Source organism: Balaenoptera borealis (genome assembly GCF_965194805.1).
Source record: "Balaenoptera borealis genome assembly, chromosome: 16".
NCBI lineage: Eukaryota > Metazoa > Chordata > Mammalia > Artiodactyla > Balaenopteridae > Balaenoptera > Balaenoptera borealis.
In genome coordinates, this window is record NC_138872.1 from 44158817 (window position 1) to 44177179 (window position 18363).

General features: G+C 58.9%; 2 protein-coding genes across 8 annotated transcripts in view; one reads left to right on the forward strand and one right to left on the reverse strand.

Annotated features, from left to right (window-relative positions):
* ABHD12 (abhydrolase domain containing 12, lysophospholipase) overlaps positions 1-6539 on the forward strand; it is a 73201-nt gene extending 66662 nt beyond the window's left edge. The window contains exons 12-14 of one of the 7 annotated variants that reach the window (XR_014235379.1): positions 208-335; positions 3264-3351; positions 6005-6539. Coding sequence is in view for 5 of the 7 variants with exons in the window: in XM_082359095.1 (XP_082215221.1) it covers positions 208-335; positions 656-881 (354 nt within the window). In the remaining 2 variants the exon portion in view is untranslated. The other 6 variants (XR_014235380.1, XM_082359095.1, XM_082359098.1 and 3 more) reach the window with 6 other exon arrangements.
* Positions 4008-18363, reverse strand: part of PYGB (glycogen phosphorylase B) — a 53507-nt gene continuing 39151 nt past the window's right edge. The window contains exons 11-20 of the mRNA XM_082359020.1: positions 18033-18196; positions 17224-17338; positions 16198-16299; positions 15467-15614; positions 12143-12201; positions 10255-10396; positions 8480-8687; positions 7784-7918; positions 6561-6627; positions 4008-5452 (exon numbers count right to left, since the gene is read on the reverse strand). Coding sequence (XP_082215146.1) covers positions 5300-5452; positions 6561-6627; positions 7784-7918; positions 8480-8687; positions 10255-10396; positions 12143-12201; positions 15467-15614; positions 16198-16299; positions 17224-17338; positions 18033-18196 — 1293 coding nt within the window. The 3' untranslated portion in view covers positions 4008-5299. The remainder of the gene's footprint in view (positions 5453-6560; positions 6628-7783; positions 7919-8479; positions 8688-10254; positions 10397-12142; positions 12202-15466; positions 15615-16197; positions 16300-17223; positions 17339-18032; positions 18197-18363) is intronic.

Consider the following 18363-nt stretch of genomic DNA (forward strand, 5'->3'; position numbering starts at 1 on the left):
GCAAGACGGGCGTGAGGACGGAGAGGGTCTTGAGTGGTGGCCCTGAGGGTCCCTGCTGTGGCCGAGGCAGGCTGCAGGGTGCTGTGCATGGGGGGCTTGGGCTGCTCTTTGGAGACAGCGGCCATGGGCTGCTCTCTGTTGCAGGGGGAGGCCAGTAGGCAGGTCACCCCCAGGCCCCGGGCGCTGACCCGCCTCTCCCTCCCCCAGCTCTACAACATTGCTGCACTGTCACGCAGCTTCCGAGACTTCAAGGTTCAGTTCATCCCCTTCCACTCGGACCTTGGCTACAGGCACAAGTTCATCTACAAGAGCCCTGAGCTTCCACGGATCCTGAGGTGAGGTGCTCTCCTCTCACCTGCGATGCCGTCCTGCGTGGCGATGGCTCAGGCAGGCGTGTGCGGCCGCAGCTACAAAAGCCATTTCGGGGCCAAGTCACAGTGAGGGGTCAAGAGTGTCACCCCTCCCTCCTGGGCCGTCCCCACGGTCAGTAGGGCTGTGATCTCCCTGTGGTGCAGGTCGTGCAGTGCAGACACCACAGCTGCTTTGGGTCAGGCCTCCGTCCCTTCCCACAGGCCCGTCAGGTTGCTGCTCCTGCGCGTGGGGCACAGGGGGACGCAGGTCTGGGCCAGCTCCTCAAAAGCCTGTTTGTCCCCAGCTGCTTCTGGAAGGGAGGCTGTGCCCCTGGCTGCACTGCGCTGGCCGAAATCCTGGGCCAGGATGTGGGCTGCCGCCCCGGGCACCCATCTCAAGCTTGGGCGCAGAGCCTGAGGATGAGGGGTGTGCTGGTGGCAAAGCGAAGGGTTTGGATGGACCAGGCACTCCCTGCCTCCCGCTGGAGGGTGCAGGCAGCCCGCACGTCCCGGCTCGGGGGCCTCTGCTGAGCCCGGGGTGCTGGAATTGGCCCTCGGTGAGGTGTGTGCCGGGTGGTTACACTTCGCCCTTGAGGTTCCAGGGGCGTTCCTTTGCAGTTTCTTGCCTCACGGATGTGGGTTGCTGCGAGGGGACAGTGACGAGTATGGGTTTGCTCTGGGACTGTGGCTTTTCCCCATAAAAGGAATACATTACACAAAATGTAGACCAGAGAATGGCTGCAACATTGGGGTGCAGTTAGTGACCCCATCCTTGCTCCTGTGTGTCGGGACTTGACTTGGGTGCTGCTGTTGGCGCCCTGCTTGTTTAACTCAACGGGGTTTTCTGAGCGGAAGTGTGGTCCTCCAGGCTCCTTTGCGGCCTCCCCGGGTGGGCTGTAGGAGGACCACAGGAGGTGGTGTCTCAGGTTTGGCCTCAAGAGGTTTGGCCGACAGGTGTCCTCCTCTGGTCCAGGGAATTCCTGGGGAAGTCGGAACCAGGGCGCCAGCACTGAGTGTTACTCGCCACCTGAAGGAGCATGAAGATGTCTGCCCTTGTCCCCCCCCTTCCTCTGGCCAGCCCGGCACCCTGAAGATGCGCCTGGAGAGAGAACTCGGATGCCAGCGGGCCAGGCAGAGGAGGCCCTGGCAGACCTGAGGCACCCGCCCCGGGTGCCTGGGAGCACAGGTCTCTGTGGACAGTGTGGGTGGCGGGCATGTGGCCCTCTCTCCCTCTTGCTGCCACTCAACCTGAGGTCTTGTTGGGAAGACGGTGACAGAGCTTTCTGGCCATCGGCTGGTTGATCCCACACTTCCTGAGCTGGGCACCGGGAGCCTGGGGCAGGAGGCGTGGGGTCTTGGGACCACGTTGAGCTTTCTGACACCACTCTCGAGAATGTGGGGAAACTTGGGTTCTTTCTGTCCCTTCCCAGAGCGGACTCTAGTGGTTCCATCAGCCCCTCTCGCCCTGTGCACCCCGCTTGCCTTCCTTGGTGTCCCTGCCTCCCTGGGCGGCCCCACTGCTCCCAGCGGGGGAGGTGCCCGTGGTCTGCCTTCCTCCGATTTCCACCCACCTGTCTACCTAACCTGGCCTTAGACTGAGCATTTATTTAAGAATAAAATCGTGGTGGTGGTCTGTCTGTTTTCTCAGTGACACCTCCAGCCCAGGCCCTATGCACAGCCCCAGGCCACTCTCAGGACCCGGCTGTATGGGAAGAGATGTTGGCTCTGTAAGGCCAAGGGTCATGGGCCCTTCTTTCCCACTTCCTTCCAGACACTGAGGCCCAGCAGGGAGGGGCATTATCTCTGGGGAAAGGCCTGTTCACGGTGGGGAGGTGGGGACGGCTTCTCCAGGTGGAGCAGATGGCATTTTTCTAAAAACCAGGCCTACACAGGTGACCTTTCCAACCTTACAGTTAATAAGCTCGTTGAATGTTGCCGTGTCGATGGACAGGTGGTGGGGTTCAGGCTGCTGGAGTGCAGGGACTCTTCTGGCCCACGAGCATCGCCCTGTTCACTCACTGGTGGTGGCGCTTGTGTTGTTGGGCTTTTTGCCAACCCAGCTTCCCTGCACGTGTGCCGTTCCCAGCCAGCGCCTGCCAGCTGTCCCACTTCTCACCTCCCTGCTAAGTGACCTCTCTCCCAGGAGAGGGTGTGTGGCTTAATAAGGGGGCTTCAAGCTGTGCAGTACAGGGTTTGTCCCAGGTTGGAGGACTTCAGTCCACCTAAGTCTCTCCTGATGGCAGGCCTTCCTCCCCTAGATCGTCAGGCTCTGGCACTTTCCAGTCCCGGCAGTGCAGAAATTCCCCAGGGTGGGAAGGGGTTTGTTTACCTGCCCCCCTTGTGGCCTGTTAGCAGCTGTGCCCTGGCTGGAGGCCCAGAAGCAGGTTACACCCTCTTTCTGAAGCACCTTAGAGCTGCCCATGGTGATTCTCATATCTGGAAAACCCACGTCTCTCTTAAACCAGGTTTGAAACGGAACAGACTCTCCTGAGGTCAGTTTGTCAGTTATCTTCTACTGGATGGGTTTGCTCTGCACTCCTGGTATCTAATTCAGGTGTGAGCACGGCTTGCAGGGCCCCACCCCGTCCCTCAGCTTTGTGTCTCCTTGGATTTCCGTCAGAGCTGGGACACCCATCCCCACCTGACACCGTCTTCATGTAACTAAAGCATGAAGTGCCCGCCTGGCCAGGGCAGCCCCTTCGTGCTTTTCTTAGTCACTGAGGCTCCTGGAGGCTCTGCAGCTCAGAGCCACATCCCCAGCTCGTCTTGACCAATGAGGCCGTCTAGACCTGGCCTGCTCTGCCTGGGCTCAAGTCTGCATCTTGTTTTTCTTAAAATTTTGTGTATGTAAGTTGCCTCAGATTTTTGGGGGGGGAATAAGGTAGGCTATAAAGTAAAAATACAAGCTGTTAGTGTTTTTACAGGTGTCTGACAGTCCGAAGATAAGGAAGCATAAAAAGGGATCGTGGAGCTGGTAGCTGCCGCCCTTGTCAGCTGTCAGGTAATTAGTAATCAGGTCTACACATCTCTGCCTGGTGGCATCTCAGCTTATTACCTCGGTCCGAGCGACTAAGCTTAAACTGTGGGTTAGGACTGACCCTTTAATGGGTCACAAAAGTCAGTCAGTCTGTGGTCAGGAACAGCAAGAAATGTGCACAGCTGTGAACTGTGGTCGTCAGATGCATGTGTCCCAGGAACTGCCCCAGACCTGAGACCAGGAATGTGCATCTCAGGTGCCCCCAACCAAGGGGTGCCTTGCACACCCAGCCACCAGCAGGGGTCCACGGTGTTCTTGGGTACTTTGGGTAACAATGAGCCCCGAGTCATATCCCTCTGGGTTTTTGATTTAACCTGCAGCCATACAATTTGGGGTGGGGGGAGAGTTTTGGTCCCCAGGGCGTTCCACTTCCCAGGACCAGGAGTGGGTAGCAAAAGATGGGTGCAAAAACCAGTACAATTCACACCAAAAATGCCAACACCCAGGAGACAGTTTTCCAAGTGGCTGGGTTTGACGGTTCAGGCACTTGTGGCTCTAAGTCCCACATACAGCTGGGGGTGAGAGAACTTTCTGTTCTCAGTCCTGGAATGATGGACCATAATTTAGCCCGGCTGGGACATGGACTGCCCTGGGCACAAGAGTGACACACAGAGGCCAGATCAACTGAGCACAAGCAGGAAGGTTTAATCATTTCTCTCACGAGGCAGTGACAGTGAGGGGCACAGTGATGGTTACACTCGGCCTAAGGGACGGGCAGCAGAGGGTGCTGGGGATGCAACCACAGACCCTCACGCCTCTGGTGAGGTGAGCAGTCAGGACGGGGATGAGGGCGGGACCCTGTGCCACCCAGGTCCAGCATTTGATGAGACAGCCTCAGGAAGCTTCCGCCCGCAGCTCCTGCCTGCTCCCTGGCCCTGTCCTTCCCACCTGCTCACCCGCCCTCCCCAGCACCAGCCTGCTCTCTGGGCAGAATGAAAAGTGGGCTCCTCTGGGCCCACTCAGTCCTTTTCCAGACCAGCCTGTCATGCTGCTGGAAGGAGGAAGGCTGGCCTCCTGAGAGACCAGAAACGCACCCTCCTGGACTCGACAGGCACAGGGAGGGCACAGATCTGCAGCGGGGCTGGGTGTTCAGCTTCACTCAGCAGAGGTGGGGACCCCACCTGGGTCCCCAGGGCCAGGTGAGAACATCTCAGCATTGCCTCCCCAGGCACTAAACTTCAAAAGGGCTATTTTTAGTTGCTAAAACAAGGAAAGGCTTCAGCTAGTTTCATTTCCTTGTGAAAAATCTTATGAAAAAGCAAAACCAAACCAATTCTGCATCAGCCAGCCTTGTCCCAGCCAAAGCTCCCTAGATGCTGGACACAGGTGTCGTCCCCAATGTCACTCTCAGTTGTCCTGGGGCCTCTTTATCTGATCAATCTGGAAACCCCGGGCAGGGTGCCCACACAGCAGCTATGAGGACATGGCCTAGCACACTGGACCCTCCCTGCATGGCCAGGAGGCAGAGCTGGGCCAGGGAGGACTGGGGCCACACTGGACGGCCAGCCCAGGTGCTGCACAAACATACACCGCCCCAGGCTTTACCACGGCTACCTGGCCGGACCCCAGAATCCAGAGGCTCAGAACTAAAAACGAGCTCACACAAGGTGTGTGCAAGGCTGCGAGGAGCACAGCAGACAAGTCCACCTTCCCGCACCTCCAAGGGGCAGGTGGGCAAAGCAGCAGGCCAACTGCCCTGCTCAGTGCTGCGGGCTCCGCTTTCCTGCAGGGAACGGGGGAGCATCTCACCTCAGCATCTTCCCCCAACCCAACCCCTGAAGGCCACCACCCGGATCCCTATGGCCCTCCCGGAAACAGCACTGAAAAAAGCAGGGTGCTGGCAAAGTGCTTGGAAACGGGCAGAGTCAGCAAGAAAACAAACGCCTCTGGTCGCGAGGGCGAGGGCGGGGGCCTAATCTCTGGGGAGGCTGGGGGGCGGGGTCTGCAGGGCAGAGGGCTCCACGCCCCAGATGTCCCGGGCGTACTCCGTGATGGTCCGGTCACTGGAGAACTTGCCCGAGCAGGCGATGTTCCTGATGACCTTTTTGGTCCACTCCTTGGGGTTCTGCAGAGGGAAGCGGGTGCTCGGTGACCTCAGGCTGTTCCCAGATGCACTTAGGCCCTGGGCAGCCTGACGGATGACGAGCACTCTACAACCAAGAGTTCACCGGGAAGGGGGCCCACCCACCAGGAAAGTTTCCAGATGACTAGACAGAGGTCCTGCTGGGGTGCGGCACACACAATGCACAGACACTCCACCAGAGGAGTATGCGCCCCCAGACTGCAGCCAGCACCAGGAGGGGCCTCCCCGAAAGGAAAGCAAAGGTTCCTCCCGGAGCCCAGAAGATCACTCGGTTTCTAGGCCCCCTCCTGTTCTGTCACAGGAGGGAATATCAGGGGCTGTTTCCTCGAGTGGGGGGAGCGGGAGGGGTGAGACGTGGGCAACAACTCAGACACCCAAACCCCTCAGGCCGCATCCAAGAATCTGCTTTAACGACCTGGGCCATGAACCATCTGACCCAACAACTGCACAGTCACGCCCCCATCGCTAGTGTCCCCTCCTGCTGCCGTCCTTGGCTGGGTGCACAGGGTGGAACACCCTCCTTTACCTCCCCAGGTTCAGGAGCTGAATCTTCCCAGGAGACCCCACTGGACATGCACGGTCTCTGTGGGCCACGCCAAGGCAGGGACACAGGGCCGCGGACTGGGGAGCTGGCTCCCGCAGCCCCACCTTAGGAACTCCGCTCCTTAGAGCTACAAGTCCTTGTTCTACTTGCTGTCAGATCTGTCACTTTTACAAGAATTGTTCATCTTCTCATTTTAAGCACATAAAGGTCTTCACTGCTCACAAGGCCCATCCCTCACCTGAGGCTCTCCTGATCACACCCACGTGGGCCGTCAGACCGCAGGCTAAGGTGTGCAGAGCCTCCAGAAGGAAACTCCTGCCCTGCTCACCTGCGCTCTGTGGCAGCTGCCCAGAGGCTACAGGGGAAGGTGCGCTGGTGTGGACAGCAGCCTGGGCAGAGGGCTAGCCGAGTCAGTCCCCGAGCAGGAAATGCCGAAGCCCAACCTGCTCTGGGCCACTAGATGAACTGTGACCTCCTGGGAGTGGCCCGAGACAGCAGGACACAGTCACGCCCTGCTGCTTTCCTGCCAGGGCCCAAGGACCTTACCCGGTACAGCTGGTCCACCCGGGCCTGGCACTCCACGTATGCCTCATAATCCGCAAACACCTTGAACCTGAAATGGGAGACAGGAAGCTGGGCTGGATGGGTGACAAGTGGGAGGGAGGTCAGGAAACGGGCCTGGCTGGCTGCGTCCTCATGCTCTGCAGGACAGGGGTGGCCACGGGGACTACTCTGTGAGCAACACTTCTGTCCTGGGGACGCTATTCTAGAAAAACCTTATTTTAACCCAGTGTTCTTTAAAGAACCCGTGCACATGGGTTAGAGCTGCACAGGCTGAGGCCTCCCGCCAATTTCACCTCCAGGGGAAGGGCACAGGGTGAGCACAGGCTCCATCACCATCTGTTCTCAGGTCTCACGGGCTGAGAACTGGTGGTGCAGGATTTATGGACACAGAAACACGTTTTGTTTACGACTGAGTCAGAAACACAATTCATAAAACCCTGTAAAGTCTCTCCTTGATCACAGACCTCAGCAGGGCCAAGCTCCCAGCCCCGGGCGTGTGTGGAGTTAACGATCGGGTTTGACAGAAGCCAGCTGACAGCATTTGTCAAAAAGTGACACACTAAACCAAAGGAACTGAAAGTGGAATAGAGGTGACAGCATTCATCAAAAAGTGACAGACTAAACCAAAGGAACTGAAAGTGGAATAGAGGTCGATTCTCAGCCTTTGACAGACTCAGCTTTTACCACCTGGGTGGAGAAGAGGCCTGTCGTCAGAGGAGGAGGCACTGCCGACCTGTAACAAGTGCTGTGCAAGGCTGTGCCCCGGGGCGGGTGGGGGGAGCAGAACCCTGTGTCAACGGCCTCATCGTAGAACACCAACCATGTGGTAACTCATGGCCTCACAAGCTCATTCCACCTGAACCACTCCTGGGCTCCCCGTTAAACCCAGCCTCCCTCTGCCCCAAGGAAGTCGCCTCCAACCCGCCCAGGCGACGCTTGTCACTCCCGTCCAGGAGGTCAGTTGGTGCCGGGGGCCTGGGGCTGGACCTGGCAGCTGGCAATCCTGCCACCAGGCCCCCAGGCTTGCTGAGCACCGTCAGAAGCCCCACAAACCCCGGGCCCTGGGTGCGGCCGAGCCTCTGGCCGTGGGCTGAGGTGGGGGTGAGCCTCACCGAGGCCCAGGCTTGGCCCCAAACAATGTGCAGTTTTCAGCCCACCAGGGGGACCCTTTGACCCACTGGGGAGGGACAAGGGGCCTGCCCCACCTGTCGTGGTTCAGCAGCATGTCGACGACACCCTTGAAACAGTGGGGCTCCCTGGGGGAGAAGCAGCCGCTGCTGATCTGGTCCACGGCCTGCCGCAGCTCGGGCAGACGGTCATAGTACTCCCGGGCGTTGTACCTGCGGGCAGATGGCAGCCTCATGGGCAGGTGCTGAGGCCGTTTGTGCCCTGGGCCCAGGACAGCCAGGTGGGGTTGGCAGCCGCAGGCACTGGGAGGTGGACATGGGCCGTGAGCACATCAATTCCACCTCCTCCTTTTACTGTTACAGACACGTGATTGCTAGAGGACATACAAGTCACGTGCATGGCTCTGTCGCTGTCCTCCTCGAGAGGATGCTCAAGCAGCCCCGCCCCCGCCCCCAGTGCCAGGATGTTGCAGAAGAAAATGACATGTGAAACCAGGTTGGGGAGACACCCTGCAGCCATTAGGGAGTCTGGGGAGAGGGAGGCGTGTGGCAGACGTGGGACAGGGCCAAAAGGGCCAGCGCTCACAGGCTGACAAGGTTCTGACTGTTTGGGTTCAGCAGCTGGTGCCTGAGGCTTCAACAACTCCCCTGAAGAATTTTAGGCAACTGGGCAATTTCAGTTGCACAGAATTAGGCTGGGCTGGGACCCCTCAAGGTATCCAAGGGTGTGAAAAACAAGTAGAGGAGATCTGAGGTCTTGAGAGGGACACACACCCTTTCCGGTCCAGGGCTTCCACGTCCTCCACCCGCAAGCCAAAGATGAAGAGGTTCTCCGCCCCAGCTTCCTCAGCCATCTCCACGTTGGCTCCGTCCATGGTGCCAATGGTGAGGGCCCCATTGAGCATGAACTTCATGTTGCCTGTGCCCGAGGCCTCGGTGCCCGCGGTGGAGATCTGCTGTGACAAGTCGGCGGCGGGGATCACTGCAAGGGGGCGAGAGCAAGACCCGTCAGCCATGAACCACTCAACACGAGAGCAATGGGAACAGCACAGAAACACCACGCACTGCCCGCACCACCTGTACGGCTCCCTTTTTTGACCCAGGGCAGCCTGAGGCAGAGGATCCACAGTGGAGACGCCTGAGAAGCCCTGCAGGTGGCAAAGGACCTTTGTTGTGGAAGCTTCCGCAGACGAGGGCCAAACCAAAGCCTGGTGGTGTCATCATTCCCTTGTATCCTGACATCACTGCTGTCTTATTCGATCAGCCCCGCAGGCTCCTTAAATGGCTTAAAGAGGAATCCGACTCACAGCACCAGAGGACTGGGGACAGCGGGGGGGCAATCTTCTTGTGGCCACATGCACCGACATCACTCTGTGCCGTTTACAGACTGGCGTAGCGGCCAAGACACGACCCCATCCACGGCCCTGCAGCTTCTCCCAAGTGTGGGTTCCCTGCGTGAGTTTCTCCATGTGGCAGCAGAAACGCAGCCTCCGTCCTGCCTGCCTTGGCATCCCTGCCCCCACGTCCTCAGCTCGTCCTCAGAGCTGATGCTGCTTCCCTAACCCAGCTGAAGGGCACTCGGGGTCAGCCAAGACCAGAGCCCAGCCCCTTCTTCAAGGTCAGGTCCAGGTGCCAGGATAGAGACACAGGCACCCCCGGCCCCTCAGGCAGAGGGACATGGGCAGACGGGATGGTGGACACGTTACCACAGCCAGTCCAAGAGCTGGGGGAGGGTGCGGGGCCCAACCCCAGGCTGGCTGTCCCCAAGGTCAGTTCTAAGGAAGCGCAGGAACTGGCCTGGGAGCGCCAGGCGGCGGCCGTAAGTTGCTTTAGAAGCTCAGTGAAACACTAACCCCAACCCAACCCCCGAGCCACACGTGGTCCATGGCAGTGGCGGGACCACAGGGATGGTCCTGATGACCCGGCCGCAGTGGAGGAGGAGGGAGTGCGTGAGCCCGCCCTTCACTCAACGGCTGGAGGGCAGCGCACAGTCTCATGGGTCAGAGGGGCTGCTACTCGGGCCACAATTCCAGGCTCAGGTTTCCCAGCACTTCCGGCCAGGTCTCCGGAAGTGGCCGGCTTAGAAAGGCCTGTCCAGCTCAGGACAGCTATGCTCCGAGGCACATTTGGCCACAGGCCCTTCTCCAGATGGCAACACATACCCAGTACCCCCGAAGTGGAGTGGCCCCAGGCTAGACCCTCCCAGAGCAGGTGCAGGACGCGAGGCCAGAGTGAACAGGTGGGGACGAGCAGAAGCATCCTCTGGGGGACGGCGAGGGCCAGCAAGAGGGAGCCCCGGGGCAGAAAGGCCAAGCTGAGGGGCAGAGGAACGAGGCGGGGGAGCAGTGGGAAGTTCAGAGAGCAAGGATGTGTGAGGCCAAGGATGACCCACAAACGTGGTGGCAGCAGGGCTCCCCCAGAGCCAGACCGGGGGTAGGGGGGGGCCCTCTGGCTGGGCAGCCTGGTGTTGGGGCCGTTAATCTGTTTGAAAGCAAGACAGGCCCTGACCAGAGAGGACCACTGGCTGCGCCCAGGGAGGGCAGGCTCACCTTTCTCGGCCAAGGACACTCTGTAGTTCTCCAGGAAGATCACTTTGAGCCTGTCGCCCACAACCGGATCGTGGTTGACAACGTCGCCGATGGACGTGACCAGCTTGATGATCATCTTGGCCATGTGGTAGCCGGGCGCTGCCTGGAAAGGGGGAGGGGTGCTCAGCAGACACCCTGTGCTCAGGTGCAGGGCAGGGTCGCCGGAGCCTGGGCTGGACACGCCCAGCCTGGACACACCCAGCCAAGTGGCTCTGCCAGCAGGGGGTGGGGGGCTGAGGCCATGGCATCCCTGTGTGTCCTGCCCTCAACCTGGCAGACGGACCCACGGGGCACGGCGCCCCACCCGCTTCGTTTCCAACCGAGCACCTCTCATGACGGCACCTCACCCACGTGCACAAATCTGTCAGCCTCAGGCTTGGTTTTCTGATTCTAGTTGGTTTTTTCAGAAATGGAGAGAGAGAGGGAACAAGGACCTCTGAGAACTGACTACCCACTTATAGGAAACGCAGGGAGCCAAGGAAGGTACTGGGAGATACCAGAGGGACATGGTTTGGGGAAGACACACAACATGATTTCTGTAACAAATTGCAGGGGGAAAAAAGAGGGGGATATGGAGGAAAACTTATAGATGAAGAGATTTAAGAGACACAGCCGCCCGTCGCCATGTGAGAACCTTGCTGGGTCCTGATTCAAACAAGCTCAAGATATTTGTAGCTGTCACAAGACAGCTGCATGTGGCCCTGGCTGGATATTTAATGATGTGGAGGAATTCTTGTCAAGTGTTTTAGGTGTCATGGTGGCGCTGTGTGGTTTTGCAGGAAAACATCACTGTGAAGACAACTGATTAAGTTCTTAGGGTTGAAGTGTTATAATGTCTGTAATCTACTATGAAATGGTTCAGCAAAAGTCTGGGGGACAGGTTTGTGGATGTTCTACAGTTCTTTTTTTCTCTTTTTAAAAATGTTAATTTTTAAAAAATTAACATTTTTTAACTTTTTGAAAGTCCACATCTCTAAGAAATGCATATGGCAATACTGACAAAACAGCACGCTGGGGTGGGGCGGTGGTGGGATGAATTGGGAGATTGGAATTGACATATATACACTAATATGTATAAAATAGACAAGTTAAAAAAAGAGAAGAAAAACCCCAGCATGCTGTCCGGAGTCTGCTTTAGAAACATCAGGAGTCAGTGGGCCGGGGGACGGTGGCAGAGACAGAACAAGACGGGCCTGCCCGTGAGGTGCCTCCACCTTCATATGTGCTCAAGTAAGAGGCGAGGACAGTCCTGGGCCCACCTGCAGCCCCCGTGAAGCAGCTGTGCCCAGGCTTCTGGGAAAAGTGGCAGAGGGTGGGGACGCAGGCCCTAGAGTGTGGAGCCCGATGACGGGACCCACTGATGCCTGCCGGCGATACCCTGGGACTCTGAGATCCCATGTCCAAGAGCACATGTAAATAAAATGAATAAGGCCAGGCTGAGCCGAGAGCAGGCGCACATCTGGCTGACGGAAGCAGCCAGCGACTCACGTCTACTCGGCACACAAGTGCAGCGGAGGCGTGGAAAGCCGGCAGTTACACAGAGAAATGGTGCCGCCCCATGAGAGGCAGGGGCCAGCAAGCCCAGTAGAGACTGGCCCTTGGGGCTGGGGACCCCACTGCCCTGGGCCGGGCAGACAGGGGCCCCATCCAGCTCCCTCCTGTGGCTGAGCTGATGGAGCCTGACCTGGCCCAGAGGCACACCTGGGGCCAGGACCTCTGGGCTCTGTGTGCAGGTTGGCGCCCGGCCACCCGCAGCATCCAGCCCCGACGCAGAGGCACTGCTGAAAAGCATGGTGGTTTGTGCATCCCCAACCAGCGCCAAGCAGGAGCAAAGAAGACGTCACCTCACCTTGCCCCCGATCATGACAGTCCTGGGCACAAAGGCCTGGGCTGGGTCCTTCTTTATTCCTGCAGGACAAACAAAAGAGAGCCACGTGAAGCCCCTGGAGCCAGACATGCCTGAGCCCTGGGACAGGCCTCATTGACAGCGTCCTCAGAGGCCAGCCCGACACAGGTGCTGCACTGCCAGGAGCTCCCGCTTACAGAATTCTACACTTGGTCCAGGTTGGTTTGGAAGGCCAGCCAGGAGCAGACTCTTCCAGAAGGTTCAGTGGAAAACCTGTGCCTTTGCGTCCAAAACAGCCCAACACAGGAGCTTCTTTGGGTCTGGTCACCAGGACTGAAGGCCCTTGCGTGTGATGGGTACTCAAAAATGGGGTGACCTTGGGATGGTGATGATTCACCGTCGGCCTGCGAGGGATGTCAGTGAGACCCCAAGCCCCCTCCGTCACTGGGACAGAGGGTAAGAAGCCCCCCAGACCTTTTCTGCACAGGAGCAGACAGCTCACCTCCAGCCCCAGCAGAATGAGGTGTCCTCACCAGGCCACCGGTTTCCAGATTTCAGCTGGGGGTTGGGGGCAGGGAGTGTCTACAGAAGTGACAGGCTGCCCTAGATAGCATTCACCAGAGTCAGGAATCGGCCGCAAGATTTACAGGAGCCACTAAAGGGTCACGGCTGATTTTTAACCTCTGACTTCAGGTTCTAGTAGGAACGTGACCGTCCCTTAGTTCTGAATCTTCCCGCTTCCAGATTGTGGACAGAGTAACAAAGAGAACAGGAAAAAAAAAAGCCAAAAACCCACAAACTGTATTTTTACTAAAACTAGTAAAGAAGAAAAATACGCTGACTCCAGATCATTGAGCAAGTCCTGCCGGGTCATGGGATGGGTGTGAGACAGGGCTGTGAAGTCAGGGTCTCAGGAACCCCAGCCTCCTGGGGGCTGAAGGGGAGGCAGGAAAGAGCCCCAGGGGGCCGGGCGGGCAGACCCTGTCGGCACCCCTCCTACAGGGAAACCTCGGAAAGGGGGTCTGGACATCCTCGTGGACAGAGGCCCACAGGGCCATGACGCCTCCTGAGCCAGCCTGGACTTGGAGCCCCAGAGAGGTGTCACAAGCTGGGGAGGCCTGCGGCTGCCTTGAGCTCACGAGGCCCGGCCAGAGTCCTGACGCAGCTCCTCAGACACAAGCGACCAACCCGAACACACAGCTTTGCCACAGACGAGGGAAGTGGAAGCAGCCTCCCTGTGAGTCCCCAACCTGTGAGGACTGTCAACACAGACAGGAAACCATAGCGCCAAAACGCAAGACCCCGGGAGAAAGCAGAACACAGGCGACAAGGCAGAACCGCCCCACAGAGTGCAGCCCGATCACAGAAGCCAGGAGGGAGGGGAGACGCGCAGAAAACACAGAAGACACACACAGCGTGGAAGCGGGACCAGCAGACAACATGGAACAGAAAAGGAGGGAGAGCTACCAACAGGCAAAAAGAAGGTGGTGGAAGAAACCAACCACACACCTCACTGGAGCCGAAAGCCAAACACATGTTTTAATGTATTTCAAGGAAACTTCCTAGAAATGATACAAGATATCAACCACCATCCTCAGAGTGCCCGAGCATCAGGAAAATTGACCCACAACAGCCGGCACCCAAGACACAGCCGAGTAGAATGAGCACAGGCCAAGAGAGCAGCTCACTCCGGACCCACCCTCCAGATGGTGCCGCTCAAGGAAAGAATGGGAGACTGAGAACATCGCTTCCGTGGAACCACCCTTCCTGCAAAAGGCCACAGACTGCTGTGGACGTGGAAGACCTCGGGGCACAGGAGCTGGGCAGAAGGGCGACCGGACGGCCCTGTAAGAGGACTGGGCGTCTCATCGCAGACTGAAACCCAGGTCAGATCGAGGCGAGGATGGCAGAGCAGCACCACGTTGTGCGCGGCATACACGCAGGTGGACGAGCGGGCAGGTGACACGTGCCCTGACGGCCCCATCGGAATGCCGCGGGCGCCCCGGGCGCTCACAAGCCGAGCAGAAGCAGCACCCTGGGCAGCAGGAAGGCACCAGCCACAAGAGGTGATGGGAGGAAGGGCAGGCCACCCAGCGACTGGCCCTGCTGCTCATAGGCAGGGGACTCGGGGACACCGCCGGGGAAACGACAAAGAAAATGCAGAAAAATCACAACTGCAGAAGAAAACCACGGCAAAGAGCACAAAACGAAGTCTCCGTGAACTGCCGTTTCTGGCCCGGGAGGCACCCCCTTCAGCCACACACACAGGAGGGCCCTCACCTGGGCCTTTTCTGAGGGTCGGGTCAGAACCACTCAACCCAAACTAGCATCCGTCCTGTCACTTCACTGTCTCACGAGCGAGCGGATCCCTCAAGACAGAGTCTCCCTCACTGGCAACTGGAGACCTCATGTCCTCGAGGGGAGCTCTGCGTCTTGGAAAGTATTTGGTTCCTTCATTTTCAAAATTAGTATTTGCTTTACTACATTACAAGATTTTAAGAACCAAGTTTTGGGCTTCCCTGGTGGTGCAGTGGTTAAGAATCCACCTGCCAATGCAGGGGACACAGTTCGAGCCCTGGTCCGGGAAGATCCCACATGCCGCGGAGCAACTAAGCCCGTGCACCACAACTACTGAGCTCACGTGCCACAACTAACTGAAGCCGGTACACCTAGAGCCCGTGCTCCGCAACAAGAGAAGCCACCACAATGAGAAGCCCGCACACCGCAACGAAGAGTAGCCCCCGCTCGCTGCAACTAGAGAAAGCCCGTGCACAGCAACGAAGACCCAACGTGGCCAAAAATAAATAACTTAAAAAAAAAAAAAAAAAAAAGAACCAAATTTTTCCTTGAGGCTTTATTATCTTATTTATAGAAGTAGCAAATGTTCATAGTTACTTTTAGGTGGGTCTTTGATTCACATGTGCTTCAAAATCAAATGCCACTTAAATAGTTTAAGGTGTATAGATGTAACATACTATTTCATCTTCTATGAGTATACTTCAAATGCCTCACCTGCTAAGTATAATCTCTCCAAATAACTTGAGAGGAGTCTAATAACGATAATAACTAAGTATGAAAGAAATGTTACACCAGACCTAAAACCCAGCCTCCAAGTACCCCCAAGCCTCCACTCTGGAGGAGGTGCAGCCCCTGGGCCTCAAGCTCCCCAACCTCTGAGTTCACGTCTCACTCCTTGTAGCTGCTCTGCTCTGAACACAGAAAACCAGAAGGTGCCACTCAAAATGAATGTGCAATGTCCTCCCCAGTGGCCATGTGAGAAAAAGGCCTGGTCGGAGGGTGGGTGGGGCGCAGGGGCGGAGCACTCACGGTTGTACAGGGTGACCACGTGCAGGCAGTTGAGCAGCTGCCGCTTGTACTCGTGGATCCTCTTCACGTGCACGTCGAACATGGACGAGGGGTTGACCTTCACCCCGTACTCCTTCTCCAGGAAGGCAGAGAACTTCGCCTTGTTTTCCTGGGAGAACAGAGGTAAGGATGGGGGGATGTTCACAGGGCCGAGCCCCCAGGGCTGGTGTCAGAGACGCAGCAGGGAGGGGATGCCCAGGACGTGCTGCCACCCCAGGGAAGACACAGAGGGACACAGAAGGTCACCGGAGCCTGGTGGGCAGAAGGGGGAAGCGTGATCCTGAAAGTGGATCCGCATGAGAGCACGGAGATAAACAGGAAAGTAGACATGCAAGCCCAGGAAGAGGAGCAAAGGATGAGAAAAGCAGAGAGACGAGGAGACCTGGGGCGGGGGCGAGACTCCAAAACGAAGACTATTTCTGGGCCCCCGAGGCCAGGCTGTTGGCACAGTGGAGGGTCAGTCTCGGTCTTCAAAGGCTGCCCAGTGGGCCAGGCCGCCTGGCGGTGAGGTGGCCACAGGGAGGCCCAGGTGTGTGGACAGCATGTCAAGTGCAGACGCGAGACCTGCATCGATTCCCACTGCTTCCCTCCAGACGAGCTCTCCTCCGGACCTGGGGCGGCGGTGCGCTCAGGGGTCAGCGGGGCCCCCTCTGCAAGGCTGAGTGGGGGGATGGGCCCCTCACCGGGCCTACCTGCTTGACCTGGGCCACGTCCCTGATGAGTGCCTCGTCACTGACCAGCTGCAGCAGTTTCTTCAGTTGGCTCAGGTCCGTCAGGAAACCCTCCCCGATTCTCTGCCGAGCCATAAGGGAGACGCGGTTTCCGCACCTCTTCTCCCCCCCCTCAGCCCCAGGCCCGCTCCTCTCCCACGACAGCCCCTCCCAGGAAACACCGCACACCCGGCGCCAGTCAAGTCCCGACCACTGAAACGTGCCCTCAAACGCATGCGCCTCCCCCGGCTCCCCACAGGCCTGAAACCTGGGGGCCTGTCTCCGCCCACCCCCAAGGCCCATACCCGCCAGAACTGCGAATGGACAGAGGCCTTCTGGCCACTCCCGCCCGGCCTGGGCACCCCACCCTGCCCCCGACGCTGCAGCACAGCGCTGTTTCCAAACGAACCCCAGCTTCAGTCTCCCTGTTTCTAATTTAGGACCGAGAGGAAAACTCCTGGCCTCCAGACACCTGGGCCGTCTCCGTGGCCTCGCCCTGCACCGAGGCCGCAACAGCCAGGCTGCGGGTGGTCACGTCCCTGCAGCGCTGCTCCCGGGCCCTCCCAGTAACTGGGCAGGCAGACCTCGGCTCTGCCGTCCCTTTCCAGAGAAGCCTCCTTGACACACAGCCCGCCCCCCAGCACCCACCCCCGCATCCCCATGTCCAGCATGCGGCCTGGCCCCTGAGTAACTTGTCTCCTTCCTCGCTGAGCACGTGAGCACGGGAACAAGTCAACAACGACCGCGTCCCTGGCTCACAAACCTCTTCAGGGGCAGCTGGGCCTGAAGCCTAGGACTTCCCCTCTGAACTCATGCACAGGCCGCCAGGGCTGCTGACCGACCGCCCGGCCCCCCACACCCGGGGCGACAGTGGGTCCCCACCGCCCGCACCGTCCAGGAGCCATCGCTGTCCACACACAGAGGAGCGGGTCGCCGCCCACACGGCCCCAGGCAGCGGCCGCTCTGCCTGCCCACAGCTCCGGGTGGGCTCAGAGGCGCCGGCCTCACCTCCACGATGGTGTCCGCCAGCCCCGGGTTACACAGGAGCAGCCACCGTCGGGGCGTGATGCCATTCGTCTTATTCTGGAACTTCTCTGGCTCCAGCTCGTAAAAGTCCTTAAAGCTAAAAACGCAGACAACGGGCAACTGTCACAAGCGCTGTTTCAAACAAGGTGAGCGAGAGGCACAAGGCCCTCTGAAGGGAGCCCCTGGGCGATCCAGAGCCCAGCCTTTCTGTTCCATCCCCCAAGGAGCCCAACTCCACGCCAGCATGTGGCTGGAGCCTGGCCACCTCCCAGTCGTCGTGACAGTGGAGAGTGGACGGACAGTGGGGATTAAACAGTACATCACACAAAGCCTCAGGCCAGCACCGAGGACACGGAAGCCGCCACACGGACAGACCCGTCCAGGACTGCCGGGCGCTCACACGAGGCGCTCCACAGGTCTGGGGCGAGGATGGAAAGGAGGAATTCCAAGACCACATCCCACAAAGAGGGGGCAGAAGCAGGGAATCTGACCTAAGAATTCCTCCTTCCTCTCGGGGACGAGCCCCCAGCCCGTCACACCCTAACCTTCACCCTGGCGGGGCCCAGGACTCTTGTCCCCAGGCGGGGCACCGAGGCCCACAGCCAGCGGCACGCGCTCCAGAAGGAGAGCCTCTGCCTGGACAGACCGAGAACGCAGACAACGGGAAGGGCTCCTGGTGACAAGAGGGCTCGGCTCGCCAGCATCGTGCACCGAGTCGGGGCCTCACCCTCCCACCGCCGCGCTCTGGCCGTCCACTCGCCCTGGCGCAGGCAAGCGCAGGCCCCACTCACACTGACTGCTTCACGATCTCCGAGTGGATCCTCGCCACGCCGTTGACAGCGTGCGACCCGATGACACAGAGGTGGGCCATGTTGATCCGCTTGCAGTCCCCTTCCTCGATCACGGACATCCTCCGCAGGCGGCTCACATCCCCGGGGAAGAGGGCGGCCACGTGCTGCCGAGACAGAGCAGTGAGCAGGAGGGCGGGGGGCTGCTTTCCCTAAGAAAGGCCCAGGGCGGCTGCAGCCCAGCCTGACTGGGCCCCGGGCAAAGGTCTGCCTCGGCCTGGGGGCAGCGGGCCCGGCCCGTGGGCTCGGAGGGGCTGAGGAGGCGCCGTGTGCT